The sequence below is a fragment of the Uloborus diversus genome, chromosome 4, assembly GCF_026930045.1.
Source record: "Uloborus diversus isolate 005 chromosome 4, Udiv.v.3.1, whole genome shotgun sequence".
Taxonomy (NCBI): domain Eukaryota; kingdom Metazoa; phylum Arthropoda; class Arachnida; order Araneae; family Uloboridae; genus Uloborus; species Uloborus diversus.
Genome location: NC_072734.1, coordinates 194711150 through 194729118, shown reverse-complemented (window position 1 = coordinate 194729118; position 17969 = coordinate 194711150). Strand labels below are relative to the sequence as shown.

Genomic DNA, 17969 nt, shown 5'->3' with positions numbered 1-17969 from the left:
CAAAAATAATCCCAGAAACTAACTTTTTTCATACATAAATATGATTATTGTTCATTTTAAATAGGAAACATGATTATAAAATTTATAAAATTTCCGCTTCTTTCCTTGCAAAGAGTGCATTTGGAAATAAAAAAACTCTGCAAAACCTAAATGGGCAATTCCTGATTTTTGGAGAAAAATCGGGAATCAATTTAAATACAAGATACCGTTTTTATTTCTTCACATTTTTAAAAGTTGGGGGGGGGGATAGAGCCACAAGCAAATATGTACTGTATTTCTTTTTCTTTTTAATAGATATTTTTTAATCTGATATATCATCAATATCGAGGAGTTGCTCCCCCTCCCCCCATCACTCTCAATTACGTGAACAATTTCCGGATGAATATTTTTATTGTATGTTGAGGATTGAATTGTTTACCATGCATGATTTTCCCTTTTTTTTCCGTGACAAAAATTTTGGACGAAGGAGGTAAAAAAATCATCAAACCAATAAAACAATATTCGTTTTTATTGCTTGATTAAAATTAAAACTGGCCCGTCATTTTGATTCCCCCCCCCCCCCGGGGATGGCTAGCGAAGTATGTATACTGAATGCAAATTTTGTCTAAAAACAATAAAAACCACACAAACTTGTATAGTTAAGCATTAATTTTCTAAAGCCAGGGAGGAGAGAAATTTTTCTCACTGACCCCCCTAAATGACGTTCCTGAAAGAAAAAATTTCTTGTATGCTAAAAATATATAACATAATACAAACCCTTTAGTTTACTTATTTCGTTATTTATTTAGTTTAATTATTTTTTTATGAATTTTATGTCCTATATTTAAGAACAAATTTATTTTAGTTCTGCACTTATAGTCCTATTTCCTTTTTTTTTTTTTTCAAACTCAAACATCTGCCCCTGCTTATGCAAGAATGCATGTCAACTGCTGATTATTTTCAACTAAAACTAATTTAATATTTGGTCTGCTTTTTGTATCATAGGCATTTTGTATCATAACATTTATAGGCCACCTAATTCAAACCAGGGACAAGATGAACAGATGTACCGTATTATTAGTGACATGTCTAGTAAGGGATCCGTTATCATAATGGGGGATTTCAATTTTCCGGGTATTGATTGGAATAATTTTTATCCTGGTAATGGCAAAGAAGAGGAATTTTTAAAAGTAATTGGTGACTGTTTCTTAGATCAAGTTGTAACTCAGGGAACTCGAGAGGAGGCCATTTTGGATCTAGTTTTTTGTGACATAGGTAGTTTTGTTCAGGGGTTGAGTGTAGGGGAGCATATTGGAGATAGTGATCATAACAGCATTAGGTTCCGGGTTAAATTTGAAGTGTGCAAAGATGATAATTTTAGGTTTGTGCCCAATTTCAGAAATACCAATTTTGTTGCACTTAGGCAGAGCTTGAAAGAGGTTTTTTCGTCAGGGTTGGAAAATAACGACGTAGATCAGCAGTGGACGGAATTTAAGGATAAACTTGCTAAAACCGTTGGGGACTATGTTCCATTTAGGAGAAAAGGTGTTAGTACCAAAATTTGGCCCATGTGGTTCTCCAGGGAGACTAAAGTAGCTCTTAATTATAAGCAAGCCACTTTTCGTAAGTTTAAAGAAACTGGTCAGAGTGCGGAGAGGCTCCAGTATGGTAAGGCAAGGCGAAATTTTAAGTATTTGGTACGGATTCAGAAAAGGGAATTGGAGCAAAGGCTGGCAGATGACATTGATGGGAACCCTAAGAGGTTTTTTGCTTACGCTAATTCTGGGAAAGCTCGAAACAGTCAAATTGGGCCTTTGGTTGATGAGCATGGAAATTTAATCCAAAACGATAGGGATATTGCAAATGTTCTAAATAACTTTTTTTCCAGTGTGTTTAACGATAACTGTAATTCAACAGTTGACACTAACAAGACACAAGCTATTATACAGCTTGAGGATTTTGTATTTTCCAGGGAGGAGGTTTTATTTCATTTGAAAAAGATTAAAGCAACTAAAGCTCCGGGACCAGATAATATTTATCCAAAAATTTTAGTTGAATGTGCAGAGGAATTAGTGGATGTTATTTTGAATATTTTCAATGCTTCTTATAACTCGGGGACGGTGCCAGAGGACTGGAAGCTGGCTAACATAACGCCACTCTTCAAGAAGGGGTCTAAAGGTATTGCTGGGAATTATAGACCTGTAAGTTTGACTTCGGTGATTTGTAAGATTTTCGAAACTTTGATCAAAATTAAGATCATGATGTTCTTAGAGACTAATAGTCTGTTGACTAGTTTGCAGTATGGTTTCAGGAAAGGTAAATCCTGTACTACTAATTTATTGCATTTCTACGACAAGGTTACCTCAGCTTTAGATAACAAAAAATGTGTGGATGTTGTTTATATTGATTTTCAAAAAGCTTTTGACAAGGTACCGCATGTTGCTCTTCTCAGCAAGTTAGCTGACATTGGAATAGGAGGAAAAACTTTACTTTGGGTTAGAAATTGGCTTACTGGTAGGAAGCAAAGAGTAGTTGTGAGAGGAAATCATTCTAATTGGAGTGATGTTTTAAGTGGGGTTCCTCAGGGATCAGTTTTAGGGCCTCTTTTGTTTATTATATTTATGAATGACATCAATGAAAATATTTCTGGAAGCATGAATTGTTTTGCTGACGATGTAAAAGTTATGGGGATTGTCGAAAATGAAGAACAAGTAAAACAGCTGCAAGAGGATTTAGATCATATTACTAAGTGGGCAGATAAATGGGGTATGGCAGTTAATGTAGGGAAATGTCAAGTGCTACACTTAGGTCATGGAAATAAGCGTATGAGATATCGTTTACAGGGTTCAGTCATAAATCAGGCAGAAAATGTTATGGATCTGGGGTGTCTTTATAAATCAGGACTTCAAGTTTAGTCAACAGTGCAGTATTGCTAGTAACAAAGCCAACAAAATGCTTGGGTTCATCAATAGATCTATTTCAAACAAATCTAAGAAAGTTCTTCTGCCTTTATATAGGAGTTTAGTAAGACCTCATTTGGAGTATGCTGTTCAGTTTTGGTCGCCTTATCTGAAGAAAGATATTTTTGTATTGGAAAGGGTTCAAAGAAGGGTAACTAAATTAGTAAGGGGACTCTCAGATTTAGATTATGATACCAGACTTAATAGGCTTAACATGTATAGCCTGGAGCAAAGGAGAGTCAGAGGGGACATGATTCAGTTATTTAAATTTATCAAAATGAAAGATGTAAATGGATTAAATTTTTGCGGGGGAAAGCAGGACAAGGGGTCATTGTTTTAAGCTATTTAAATCTCAGGCTAACTTGGAAATCAGGAAAAACTACTACTTTAGTAGGGTTGTGGGCACTTGGAATAGCTTACCGGAAGAGGCGGTAATGAGCAAGGGAGTGGATAGCTTTAAGAGGGCCATTGATCTTCATTGGGGACTAATTAATTGACTAGGACCAGCCTAGCTGGGCCCAGTGCCTGTTGCTGGTCGTCACATTTGTATTTGTATTTGTATTTGTATAGTTTATGACAACAGGAACTGAAAGTGTTAGTAGTTTCAAATGATAAATGGATGTTCTCGAAGGAATGTTTTCGTTTTTGACAAAACAAATCTTTAACAAAAATGGTTTTATTGCACCAAAATATGAGTTTTATTATTATTGTTATTATTTTATTATTATTATTGCGATCGCTATATTGCATTTTATTCTTTCACACTTAAAATTTTTGTTACTGTATTGTTGAAAAGTGTTTCTTTGTTTGGATTTTATTTTCATATTTTTTGTATTTAGTATACCTTTGTTTCCACTAGTTTATTTTTCATATTGAAAATTGTCAGTTTGTTTCTTTCGTTTTGTTATTTGACTCGGTCTTTCATTAAATCCCTTTAATAATTCAAAAGTACTGTTAGTTTATTTTACATTAGAAATAAAGTTTACGCTAAATTTGTTTCCTCTTGACGTCTGTTTAGTCTTATCTCTTTCTATTTTTTCCTACTTTTTTAATTTTTGATTCCTTATTTCCTACTTCCCCCCCCCCAAAAAAAAAAACACTTCCGGGTCTGTTTGTTTATTTTGTGTAAAAAAAGATTCATTTGTTCAATATTTTATCAATAAGGAGGTAAGTCCATAAAGAACTCAAAAATTCTCAACTTTGAAGTAACTTAAACTTGTGGTCGTATATTACTATACAACACTGCATTACTACATAATGATAAATATTGATAATGATAAATATTAACTAGAAATGTAGACTGCTTATTTGAATATTTCATCTTTTAAACTTACTTGTCCTTTGAATTTATTCAAAGTTTCTAACGTGAAATTATTTGTGCTTTCCTTTTTTCTTTCACAGATGTTTGTTTGACATAGAATTAGTTACAATATAAAGCTACAAACTGCTGCTTCATTTGCCGGAGCTACTTCATCTTAATTTCTTGAGGAATGTACAAGTTCATTTTATTCGTCACAATATATAAAGGTAAGAAATACCATTTCTTTCCATTCATAAATTTTACTATGAAGAGTTGCAGGACGAAGGAAAAACATCGAAGGAGGAGATGGCTAATTTTTGCCCTTTCTGAGGTCAAAAAAAGAAAATTTTTGAGATTCAGAAACATATTCATTCCCAAATCCACTCTTGGATAGACCATTGCCCCCCTCCCCCCTAATTAAGAATTATCGAATATATTCCAGCTCAAGAAAGATATTGAATTGAAGGGTGTTAGTTTATAACTAGTGGTTATTGGTACTTAATTTATGACCAAGAATTTCTGTTTCACAAAGCAAGATTTTTGTTTCTCTGTGTGACACATTTCTTCTGATCTTTTGATTAGAGGGAAAAAAGAAGCAATTCACAGAAAACAAATATTTTATGATAAAGCGATTAAAGGAATTACTGCTGATTTTTATTTAAAGACGAAAATAAACTCGTACACCTTCTTTATTCAGAAAGGCAATCTGTAATAAAGACAAAAATAAAGAATATGCTTAGTTAGGTTTTGTTTAAGCGTAATATTTCTTTTTCTAAAAAGGTCCTAAAATCTTTTTGAAATTGTGTCCTAATATTTTAATGCATCCAAGCACTATAAGTACCTAAGGGATTTTAAACATGCCACATAATCATACAAATACCGTATTTTCCTGCGTATAATCCGCGGATTATCTGCTAAAAAAGGCAAAGTTGATGAGGTACGGATTATACGCAGCCACAGGTTATCTGTGATTTTTTTTACCCTTAACATCAACGCATTGAATCTCAATATTTTTACAGTAGGATTCACCGATCGACCTTACACCATCGAGACCTTACGCCGACTGAATGTTGTTTATTTTACGAAGCATACTTGTTCTTCGCTGCCTGCCTGTATGTTGGTTATTTTACGTTGCTCGAATGTTCCTCTTGGCGATTCAGGTCATGTAAAATAAGCAAGATTACAGTGAAATAGGTAGCCATTTGCACAAGATTAGACCGTTTGCTCCTTTGTCTTGACTCTTTGTTTTTCAAGTAATTAGCGAACTATAATCAAGATTTCAAGAAGAAATTATTATATTTTAGATTATAGTTCAGATTAGTTTTGATTATGCCTTCAAAGTAATTACTTTTTCACGTTTTTTGTTTATTTGCTCAAATGGTATGATAATTCAAACTTTATTTTTTTTACATCGTATCATCCGCGGATTATGCAAAGCTTTTTTTTTCTTCAGGCCGATTTTAGGACTTGCGAATTATAGGCCGCCGGCGGATCATACGCAGGAAAGTACGGTAGGCACTTGCCTTTTCTTCATCTTAAAAATTTACTGACTGGGGTCAGCTTAACCAGGGTTTTTCCCGTTTTCTCTACCCCAGAAAAAAAAAGGGGGGAAAAACCTTCCAGGACAGAATATCCTTTCGTCCACTGTTTTTGGTTAGTAAAAAGTTTTACGGTTCAAGTTCTCAAAGGACTGGGCTAAAGAAACGTAAAATACCGGGAAAACTGTAGCAGGAAAAGGGTAGACTTTTGAGGGATGTAAATTCGTGTTTTCACTGTAACCTTTCCACAACAAGTATTGCGAAATGTCATGGATCCAAACATTTTACTTTTAGTTTAAGTTTAATTTCAACTAAGTTGTGTGCGCCGAAGAAGGCCCTGTAGACCAGATAGACCAACCACCCAGTTTTCCATGTAGGATAGCAAAAGTTCACCAGACAATGATCTTATCTTTATCAGAAAGCATAACTGACAATAATGTTTTATCAACGAGAAGTTTTTCTTGTGATATTATAACCATTGAAAAGTAGAATAGCAGTCAAATTCGACAAAACATGCCTCCTCTAAAATAAGAGCAAGACCCATCGAAAATTATCCCTCCCTCTGAAGTTTCAATGTCACAACCTGCGAACCTGCATCCCCCCCCCCCCCCGATAGGCACCCTAATATCTGATATGGTTTAACGCTGGCTCAGATGTTATATATCATTAGCCTATCACTTTCAAAAGTCACTTTTGCCTATAGTACTTTGTTGTAATGCAGTACAAATTTGTAAGCTGTCCTCTATCTTACATACCCTCTGTTACACTTTATTTTTCACATTTTAATGAAAATTGAAATAACATCCTAGGGATGAAAAATCAATTATTCCTCAGTACAGAATTTGTTGTAATTTTATTTCTTCAAGAATTGTCATAATTCTTCTGTGTGTTTATTTAAGTTTTCTACTTTTGAACACTTTTTCTACGAAACAAGTTTTATTTTTGTTAATTCTTGCGGAAGTCTGTATTCAATCCTTTTATTTACTTCAAAACTAAATTTAAGACCTAACCCTCTTTGTCTTACACATTTCTGTCTAGAGAATTTTTGTATTTTTTGCCCCTGTCAGGTATAGTCTACATAGTTTTTCCTTCTTGTGCAAAAAGAGAAAGTAGCTGTAAATTGTTAGTATTTGCATTAGGGTGGGTTGGGGAAAAAATGTTTAAAACTAATATTGCTGGATTTATTTAGAGATTTTAAACTGTCCTAAGGAAGTTTTCTCTATATCTTAGTAAAATGTATTGATACTTTGATGCTTGTCAACTAGAAAGGCTTTTGTCTCAATTTTTTATGAATGTTGTTATTCATGAACAGAATAAAAATCTGAAATTACAGGATTTTTTATCTTATGCTTTTTGAGTTACTAGCTTTTGTAGAGCAAAAGCTGGGTTTTATGGTTTGTGCCCTAAAATGATGCAATCAAGAAAGGACATTGTAACTGTTTGAAGAGTATTCGCAAGGTTTCACTCGATGCGCCTCTTATCAGGCTCAGTCATTTCAATAAAAGTTGTAGAATGAAATCAATCAAACAAAAAACCCGGTCAGACTCCAGTGACATCCAAAACTCAGATGGATTTGAGCCGAGAAACAAATGTTGCTAGGTGTGGTACTTTCTGATCATTTGGTTAGGAAAACCTAAAGCACCGATCCGGTCACATGGTTCAACTACGACCACAGAACACACGTTTTGTGTGAACCCTCCAGTACTTAAGTTTAAAATATATCATGGGACAAAAAATCGTTGCTTTCAAGAAACGGATATTTTTGTTAGTTGATAAATATATTTATGGAAACATTCAAAAAGCTTTTAGTATTTTTTTTCTTACTTTAAAGTTTAATACAAAATTAGTTATTTTTTAAGACATTTTCTGGAAATGGTGAATAGCTCAATTTGATATCTTTATTTTTTTCACTATAAGAACTAATAAAATGTATAGAGATACAATAATTTATTATGTAGAAAATAATGTAGAAAACTTTCCAAATAAAAATTTTGCCATGAAACTGATCGCTAGTATCGATCATTATGCATTACAATTTATATCATTAAAGAGTATGTTGCATGTTAAAGAGCAAAATATTTAAATCATTTAAAAGTACATTGAAACAATAATGAATTCACCACAAAAAACATGCCAATAAAAATTCCAAAAAAGGAAAATATTGCAGTTTTTCATTTAAAAATTTTTATAAACCTACATTCCAGCTTTTAAAATAATAATAATAAAAATTACTTTTTTTTTAGAACAAAGCTTTTGCTTGTTGAAAAAATAAATAAATAAAAATAATAATAACAGTTAAGAAAATAAAAGCATCTGTGTTAAAAAGGTAAACGGTATTCAAATGTTTACACATTGTGAGAAAATTTAAGGGGGTGCAATTTTGCCATATAAATAAATTATACCGCAAAGAAACGTGAAAAATTCCCCAAACTTTAAAATTATTTGTTAAAGTTAAAATTTAAGAAAAAAAGCCATTAAGTAGCATAAAAAGTGACATTAAAATTAACAAAAAAAAAATTTGAAAATTAAATTTAGTATTTAGTAATCCACCAAATCAAAACTAAAACGTATTAGGAAGCAACCACGTTACTGTAATCCAGCCAAAAATCAATTAAAGTGTAAAATAAATCTCCAAATAAATGTATCGATTAATTAAAAAACAATAAAAGTTTCATCAAGGTATCAGAAGAACAAACATTGGCGGCAGCAATTTTAGGAATAGAAAAAGTTTTCGCCAATTTTACATGTTCTGCGAGGAGAGAATTCCCCCAGGATTTTAACGTAAATATTAAATGGCGAGAAATATAATGCTGTCAAATTTTGTGACACCAAATGATTACATTTATGTGAGTGACGAGGCGTTTCAAATCTTGGCGATTATATTTCATTTTATTTGTTGCTCCATAAATGGGTTTTTTGGTTTCAATAAAATGAAGCTTTTATTGTTGTCAAATATAGTTTGTTCAGCGGATATTTTTATATTTTAATGAAACCTTTAATGTCGCTTTGTGGGAGTATTATTGAAATTTTAATAAATATATAGGTAATAAAACTATATGTAATAAAACATTAAATGCTTTCGATGATCTAATTTATTTATTTGTTGAAACAGTATGTTATTTTGTCTTTTTCGTGGATTTTTAACCAAAACAAAGTAAAATAATTCGCCAAATTCAAAACGAGCTATTAAAATAATATGAGAAATCTGGTTAAAATATTTCACTAAATCAATTTCAATTCTCTATTATTATGTGACATAATCAGCTTAATAAATTAACTTTGTCATTAATAAAAATTGCAAGTGCGCAAATTTTGTAAAATTAGAAAAAGAAGCAAACAATACGATGATGTAAGATTTATTTTTCAATTTACGGCGACGATGATGTACGTGCAACTTTTCTGTTTTCGCCAAGGTAAAGAGAAAGCTCACCAAGCCAGGCGATGTACCTATAATGAAATAATATCAAAAGAGAAAATATGTATTGCAGTCGTACCGATATTGTGAGAATAAAAAAATTATTGTCGAAATTTTGACGATTGTACCATTAAATACCTCCTTTAAATATGCTGTAAAATACTGTATACTTTTTAAACAGTCAGGTTTCCTTACTTAGACATTTTTTTTTTAATTTAGAGGAAGAGTAATGTTTGAACCCTTCTCAATATCAACTCACATTAAATGTCTCAAAAAAATTATTCTAGGTCCGACTTACTAAAAGTGAGGCCCAAAATGCCTTGGAGTCCCTTGTGCTTCAGGGATGCATTTTGCCAGAAGTGAACGCCTATGAGAAATAGTTGAATCCAGAGTTGGAACCAACTTTACCTGAAAAAGGAATTTATTTTCCCTGAAAAATAGACCTGGTACGCCGTTTCAGCATCAATTCACCCTGTACTAACCATATCATCGCTTAACCATACAGTAGAAGACCATTATAACGCACACCTTGGAACCAGAGCTTTTGGGTTATACAGGTTTTTGAGTTATATAAGTCATTTCACAAATTTTGAAACTACTATTCAGAATATATCTATACATTAGCACTTCAGAATGAGTTTTATCTGCAATGAGTATCAAAGCACCAATATTACAATTAGTTATTCACAAATAAATATGTTTCACAATCAAAAGAAAGTGCATTATCCTGCACTTCTGCTAGCTTCATGGTTTGCATAACATCTGCATTTTCAAGAGCCATCTGGTATTTTCTGTTTACTTTAAGTACTAATTTTCAATTTGAAAACGTCAAATAAGGATGGAAACATGAAAAAAAATTAAAATTTAATTTGCCTAACAATTTTTATGCTTGCAAAGCAAAACAGAACGTTTTTTTAAACTTCAAAACCTATTGTTTACTTCTGAAAAGTTGTGCGTTTTATAGAGAATTGCGTTATATAGGTCGGCGTTATAATGGTCTTCTACTGTATCAATGAAATTTTACATTAAAGATTGAAAATGCATCACTTTTTACAGCAGAAATAATACGTTAACCCATATAAACAAGTGATTTTCCCCGGTTATGCTACAGCGCTCTCTTACGGGCAAGTTAATGCCTTTGATCTTTTGAGTAATGACTGAGCCTGATAAGACACGTATCAAGTACGCCTTGGTACTGGGTATTTTTTAATTCGTCAAAAAATAACGCGCGTTCTGGATGACTTTTTAAAGAACTTTTAAAGGAAAATGTCCTGGAGTTTATTCTTTGGTTATTAATGGCAGTAAAATCCTTTTTAGCTGCGATATTGCAGAAGCTGTTAATATGCTAGGTTCAGATCTTTTCCGATCCTTCTGAACAAAAGTAGTTTTCAAACATTTTTCCCCCTGTTCTTTCTTATTCCTTTTTCTTTCTTTTTTTTATGAAAACACTAATGTATTTCTAAAAAAATTAATTCAACATTCTGTTCATAGTAACAGTTGATTGAATTCAAAATGCTCTTTAGTAGTTGAATAAAAATATAAAAGTACATTCCTAGCATAATGATCTAACACAGTGGTTTTACTTATATAACACTACAAAAAAATTGAATTTTGATTGAATTTGAATTTTGAATTTCAATCGAAACACGTTACCCACCATGAAAGCAGGGTTGGGTTTTGGACTGTCCAGAACTGGTTTCGGACAGGACAGGTGTTTTTTACCGTCCAAAACTATGCTAAAGCTAAAGAGGTGTAATATAATCAATCGGCACTTACTGCAATATTCATGATGCATTAATATAGATATTACTGGGGTTTAATTAATGAGTATTTGAAAATATTTTTCTCAAATGTGCATTTAAAAAATATTTTACTTAAAAAAAATTAAAATTAATTACATAAAAACCCTTCCTTATGTGTAACAAGTGGTAGAGTTATAAAAGGAAACTCACAACACTACTTAGACAACTAATTTCGTTCCATTTACAACTTGAAGGAATGTCTTTAAATAAGCAATATTTAGAAGCAAAAAAAAAAAGCTCAGTTTTTTAAATGTTTTTTGCAAATTAGTTTTGCATGATTTTTTAACAAAAAATAATTTTTAAATTATAGATTAAAGAACAAGGAAATGGTGATTAAACACTTATGTTATAAAACTTGTGCTATTCTTTTTTAGTTCATATTTTCAATATAATACATTCTGTAATTACTAAATATTGTAATTATTGTCTTTAAGTCATTATTGCACTATATTTTGAACACTTTTCACACAAGCAAAAATGTCAAAAAATTTAGTTAATGGCAAAAAAAAAAAAAACTCCTGCATACAAATTTAAATTTTTGATGAAGAATTGAATTTCTACGTAACTAGTTAAAAATCCGCTGCATAAATAAGTTACATATATATTTATACTTGAATGTTCACATTGAATAAATATATTAAGTAGTCAAAAAAATAATTTTTACACATTTTCTTCTATTTCTGACATTTTCTCACAAAATATAGTTTCTCAAACAGTACCTAGTTTTGAACACTCTTGGACACATGGGTTTTGATCAGGATGGTAAAAACCTTGCCAACCCTGCTTTCGTTTGAACACATGCATAAATATAATTAAATTTGGTTACTAATATTTTTTTAAAAAAAGTAAATACTCGTGCATACAAATTGAAATTTTAATCAAGAATTCAACTTCTATGTGACTAGATTGAAATCAGCCGCATAAATAATTTGAATGTTCTCATTGAATAAATGCTCAATATAAAACTTTACTTTCATACATTTTATTCTGTTTTTGATGTTTTCTCACCGAATACAATTTTTCTAAAAATATAGTTTTGGACAGTTTTGGACACAACGGTTTTAGACAGGACGGTAAAAACCAGGGTTTTTACTGTAGTGTCCAAAACCTTGCCAACCTTGCATGAAAACTTATCCGTTTATTTTTAAATTGACAACAGACTTGTTAAGACTAAGCCAGTACTGTAATTTACCTCTCACAATTCTTATTGGTATTAAAAATAATTAATAACAGTTATCAAGATTTTTATTGTGCTTCATCTAGATCTTGTAGTCATTAAAAAAAAAGGTGATTACATTCTTGCACAGAATTTTTTCAAAGCAAACCAAATTCTTGTTGATAATTAGATTTTGTAGAATGTTTAAATAGAGATTGAGATTGAAATGATTCTTTGAAAAACCAAAAAATGCCCAAGTTTCTTATCCCTCCCCCCTTACCCGAGGAGGGCTGGGCTTTTTCAAAAAAAAAAAAAAAAAAAAACCTTGTGTATTTTAAACTTTGGCAAAAAGTCTTTCACAGTAACATTACACATACTTAATAGCGCGATAGCCCTTCTGTGATTTCGTTTTAAGTCAAAAAAAAAAAAACTATACAATACAATCAATGAAAAACAAATTTGTATGATCCTAATAACTACAGAAGTAACAGGAAAAGTAAAAAGCACAAACATTCACACATACAATTTACATTTTAGTGTGACAAAATGCTAAGTTGTGAAAGAAACTTAAAAGCAAAAGCTATGACAAACTGATAGGAAAAAATATTTTCGGTTGACTCACCTTGGGGTTCGAGGGACTTAACGGAACAAAAAATGGTTTGAAACTTATTGACATTGCATTTGTAATATTTTTAGAATAAAAAATAAAATACCTTAGGGGTTGCACCCCCCCCCCCTCCAACTCAGCCCTTACTATGTAAACAGGACAGTTGACTGTTGAATAGAAAAACCTTTTCAATGCGGGAACAATAAGCAGGACTCTCTCTTCATACAGATTCATTCAGTAACCCCCCTATCATATTTAACACCATTTTTGTCAGTACTCGAGACTATAAACAAATTCTAGGGCATGAAAGGGGGCAATTCCACAAGAATCACCACAACTCCTTATAAGAATATGTTTTTTCTCATCATATTGTGAAGAATAAAAGTTTGATTTGATTTGAAAACTGAAAGCTTTTTGCTTTTTTCCCCGTTAATTTAAAATGGTTTTCTATTTTTAGGTCGGAGTTCAACCAGGAGATAATATATGTGACCACAGTTCAATCATTAGCTCAATTTTGAAGCTTAAAATGGGAATGAACGTAGCGGACAACTCATATTCCTGTGAATATTGTAAAAAGACATTTAGTTACGTTTCATCTTGGAAATTACATTTGAGGGCACATACAAAAGAAAAACCATATTCTTATGAAGTTTGTAAAAAGGCATTTTCTGAGAGTGGAAACTTAAAGAGCCATTCGAGGACTCATACAAAAGAAAAACCATATTCATGTGAAATTTGTAAAATGACATTTTCTCAAAGTGGACATTTCAAAATCCATTTGAAGACACACACAAAAGAAAAACCATATTCTTGTGAAATTTGTAAAAAATCTTTTTCTGTGAGTGGAAATTTGAAAGTTCATTTGAGGACACATACAAAAGAAAAACCATATTCTTGTGAAATTTGTAAAAAGTCTTTTTCTGAGAGTGGAAATTTGAAAGTTCATTTGAGGACACATACAAAAGAAAAACCATATTCTTGTGAAATTTGTAAAAAGGCATTTTCTCAGCGTGGACATTTCAAAATCCATTTGAGGACACATACAAAAGAAAAACCATATTCTTGTGAAATTTGTAAAAAGTCTTTTTCTAAGAGTGGAAATTTCAAAGTTCATTTGAGGACACATACAAAAGAAAAACCATATTCTTGTGAAATTTGTAAAAAGTCTTTTTCTAAGAGTGGAAATTTCAAAGTTCATTTGAGGACACATACAAAAGAAAAACCATATTCTTGTGAAATTTGTAAAAAGTCTTTTTCTAAGAGTGGAAATTTCAAAGTTCATTTGAGGACACATACAAAAGAGAAACCATATTCTTGTGAAATTTGTAAAAAGTCTTTTTCTGTTAGTGGAAATTTGAAAATTCATTTGATGACACATGCAAAAGAAAAGCCATACTCTTGTGAAATTTGTAAAAAGGCATTTTCTCAAAGTGGACGTTTCAAAATCCATTTGAGGACACATACAAAAGAAAAACCATATTCTTGTGAAATTTGTAAAATGTCATTTTCTCAGAGTGGAAGTCTGAAGAGACATTTGAGGACACATACAAAAGAAAAACCATATTTTTGTGAAATTTGTAAAAAGTCATTTTCTCAGAGTGGACATTTCAAAATCCATTCGAGGACACATACAAAAGAAAAACCATATTCTTGTGAAATTTGTAAAAAGTCTTTTTCTGTTAGTGGACATTTCAAAATCCATTTGAGGACACATACAAAAGAAAAACCATATTCTTGTGAAATTTGTAAAAAATCTTTTTCTGTGAGTGGAACTTTGAAAGATCATTTGAGGACACATACAAAAGAAAAACCATATTCTTGTGAAATTTGTAAAAAGTCTTTTTCTGTTAGTGGAAATTTGAAAATTCATTTGAGGACACATACAAAAGAAAAACCATATTCTTGTGAAATTTGTAAAAAGTCTTTTTCTGTTAGTGGAAATTTGAAAATTCATTTGAGGACACATACCAAAGAAAAACCATATTCTTGTGAAATTTGTAAAAAGTCATTTTCTGAGAGTGGAAGTTTGAAAGATCATTTGAGGACACATACAAAAGAAAAACCATATTCTTGTGAAATTTGTAAAAAGTCTTTTTCTGTTAGTGGAAATTTGAAAATTCATTTGAGGACACATACAAAAGAAAAACCATATTCTTGTGAAATTTGTAAAAAGGCATTTTCTCAGCGTGGACATTTGAAAATCCATTTGAGGACACATAGAAAAGAAAACCATATTCTTGTGAAATTATTAAGAAGTCATTATCTGAGAGTGGAAGTCTAAGTACTCATTTGAGGGATCATTATGAAGAAAAAGCATATTCTTGTGAAATTGGAAAAAGTCATTTTCTGAGAGAGGAAGTTTGAAAGTTTATTTCAGGACACATACAGAAGAAGAACCTTATTCTTAAGAAATTTAAAAAGGAATTTCCTCAGAATAGAAATTTAAAGAACTTTTTGAGGATGCACACAAAAGAAAAACTGTATTCGTGTGATTTTTGTAAATTTTTACACCACTCGAAGACACTTACTGCAAAAAAATATTTTCTCGTGATCAGAGGCGTAGGAATTCATGGGAAAAGTGGGTGGTAGCGCATGACCTTGCACTTCCATGGCCTCGTTCCCCCTCGTTCCAGTTCTTTCTCAAATCGAAGTTTGTTTCCAAAAAAAAAATTGTATTCAATCATTCCCGAATTTTTTTTTTAATTAGGTTAAATTTCATCACAGAATTTTAGGCCCAAAATATTTCCCCCCACCTTTCATCTTTCTCTCTTTTTGAAGAAACGGGCTTGCCGACCAACTTACAGGACCCTAATATACTATTGATGAGCTAGCCAGTCTGGATCACAAAGACTGACCACCTCTAGAAAGCACAGGAGAAGGGGGAACCGAGGGGCGTTCAACCTTTCAGCAGTACAAGTTCTTGTTGACAGATGAGATAAGGACTGTCGAATTCGGGAAGTGTTGATCGTGTGAAATAGGAAAATAAATGCCTCAAAAATAGGTATGATAAAACATAATGTTGGTTTGTTCAAGACTCAATGATTCTTACAAAGATATATTTGGAAAAACAGGTGACTGTGTATACTGCTTAAATGTTCCCTTTTCCGTAAAAACTGGTAATTGCGAAAATTGAATGCACATGGAAGCACTTCAGATGTTGCTAAGAGATGGCATAATAGTATTTCTTTTCTAATCATCGGACTTTACTTGCATGCAATCAACAGCAAACTATCATTTTTCCTGAGTTAAGAAAAGAAAGAAGAAAGTGCGGAAGGGTATTTTTTCATGAGACAAAGTACTATAAAGATGGAGCGCAAAAGAAATAATTTTGTATGTAATATGTATTTTCAAAGTAAAATTTTAATTTACTTCCCTCCCCCCAATCCTTCTCTTGCTTTTTTTCTTTCTTTGAGTTTTTGTCATATTTCTTTCCCCTCACAAAATGAGAATTTAAAAGAAAAAAATTTTCTTTTTCTTTTGAATGTCATGTCGTAGGAGCAAAATGTTCTTTTAGAAATATATTTAAAAATTTATTCATTCTATGAAAAAAATCATCTTGATTAGTTTGTATTTGAAATCTATCACATGTGTTTGTCCGTGATTCACAACCGCGTTCAAAGTGTTGTCAATCAAAATAATAATTTTTTGCCTGTTAAAAAAAACTGCTCCCTTTCCCTGCAGTTAAGGCTGTAAGAGCCCAGCAAATTACTACTTATTCAAGTTTACCGTATATGTTACGGCCAAAGCCCGAAGTTCGACCAGTTCGCGAATTGGCCAGCCATTTTGAGTATTGGCCAAGAGGTTTGGCCAAAGCCCGAAATACTTGCAGTTAATATTGTATTTTTTGCTTTGGCTGGCCATTTCGCGAAGTGGCCGGCAATCCTTGTCCAAAGCCCGAAATGATAATGGTAGATCGTTTGACTGGTAGACGGTACGTTTGTCGCTTCCTGCATGACAGTGTGCAAGTGAGAGAGAGAGACTCCTCCACTTCTTCCCGAATTTTTGCAAAACCTTCTTGGTTTAGGTTGGAGATGTAAAGTGGCTAACGTTTATTTTAAAATTTTAAAGATCATCGCAAAAAAATCTTGAACATAATTTATTACATATTTCTGAATAATAAGTTGAAGAAAGCATTGATATAAATTTCAGGTAACAACAATTGAAAATACAAATGATAATGTCTACCAAAACTGACAAAAAACTAAGAACTTGCAAAAAGTGCACAATTACAAAATAAAATTAAGGTTCCATAGCAAGATTACCAATAGAATTCAAAAACATACTATAAACAGATTTGATTATGAAGAACAATTAAATTAATAATTAAATAATCTTTATCGGTAATTCGTCAAAATCAGTTGAATTGTCGAAGTCATAATTCACTCATGAATTACATTTAAAATCACGACAAAATAAAAATCATGACAAACAACTGTAAATACCTGCTCAAGATCTCAAGAAATAAGGCCACAAAAATGATTTTCTTTTTTTAGGGAGGGGAAAAAAGCTGTTATAATTTTTAAAATTAAGTGAATCAAATTATTGCCATTCTTGAAAGCAATCTTATCAAAAAAGAAAAAAAAGTTTTCTAGTTTGAAGCAGTAACGGTAGAAGAAAATTTAAGAAGAAAAGCCTGAGTGTGTCTGCAATAAAAAAGAAAATGGTTCCTATGTATCCGCAGGTGCAGATGGGATAATTTAAGAGTTGTCTATTAAAAAAAAAAAAAAAAGAATGAGTTAAACCCTGGTTCGTTAAAAATTGATCAAAATAAGTTAAGTAAAGGCAATTGAAGAAAACTGTAGGAAGGTTATCAAATGTTCATATTGCCTTGTCTGAATTGTTCCATAAATTTTGCAAATCTGCCAATATGGTATTTTTAATAATGTTTAATTTATACATTTTTACGAATTTATTATTATATTATTTTTATGAATTTTCCATTGTGTTCGAGACACTGCTTCCACTGGAATCCGTGGGCACGGAAGAGCACTATGTTTGTGTATTTTTCGAGTGTGCTGTCACAGGGTTCGTACGCTCCTTCAAAGCTCCTCCAGTACTCCTTCATTTAGGAAATATTTTTAAAGGGCCCTTCTAAATCCTTCATTTTGGTTTGAACTCCTTGAAAACTCCTTCTTTTTTAGTTCAAGACTACATAATCTTCCTCTGTGACAGTGACTTAAAATACTTCGATTGACAACTTAACTTCGTCACA

General features: G+C 31.9%; 1 protein-coding gene across 1 annotated transcript; it reads left to right on the top strand.

Annotated features, from left to right (window-relative positions):
* Positions 1–10345: 10345 nt before the first annotated feature.
* On the top strand, positions 10346–14969 carry LOC129221087 (zinc finger protein 709-like; the record flags this gene model as incomplete). The annotated part of the gene is made up of 3 exons (XM_054855527.1): positions 10346–10384; positions 13431–14090; positions 14220–14969. Coding segments are annotated over exons 1-3 (1449 nt in total), but the record flags the coding sequence as incomplete, so codon positions are not given.
* Positions 14970–17969: the final 3000 nt, after the last annotated feature.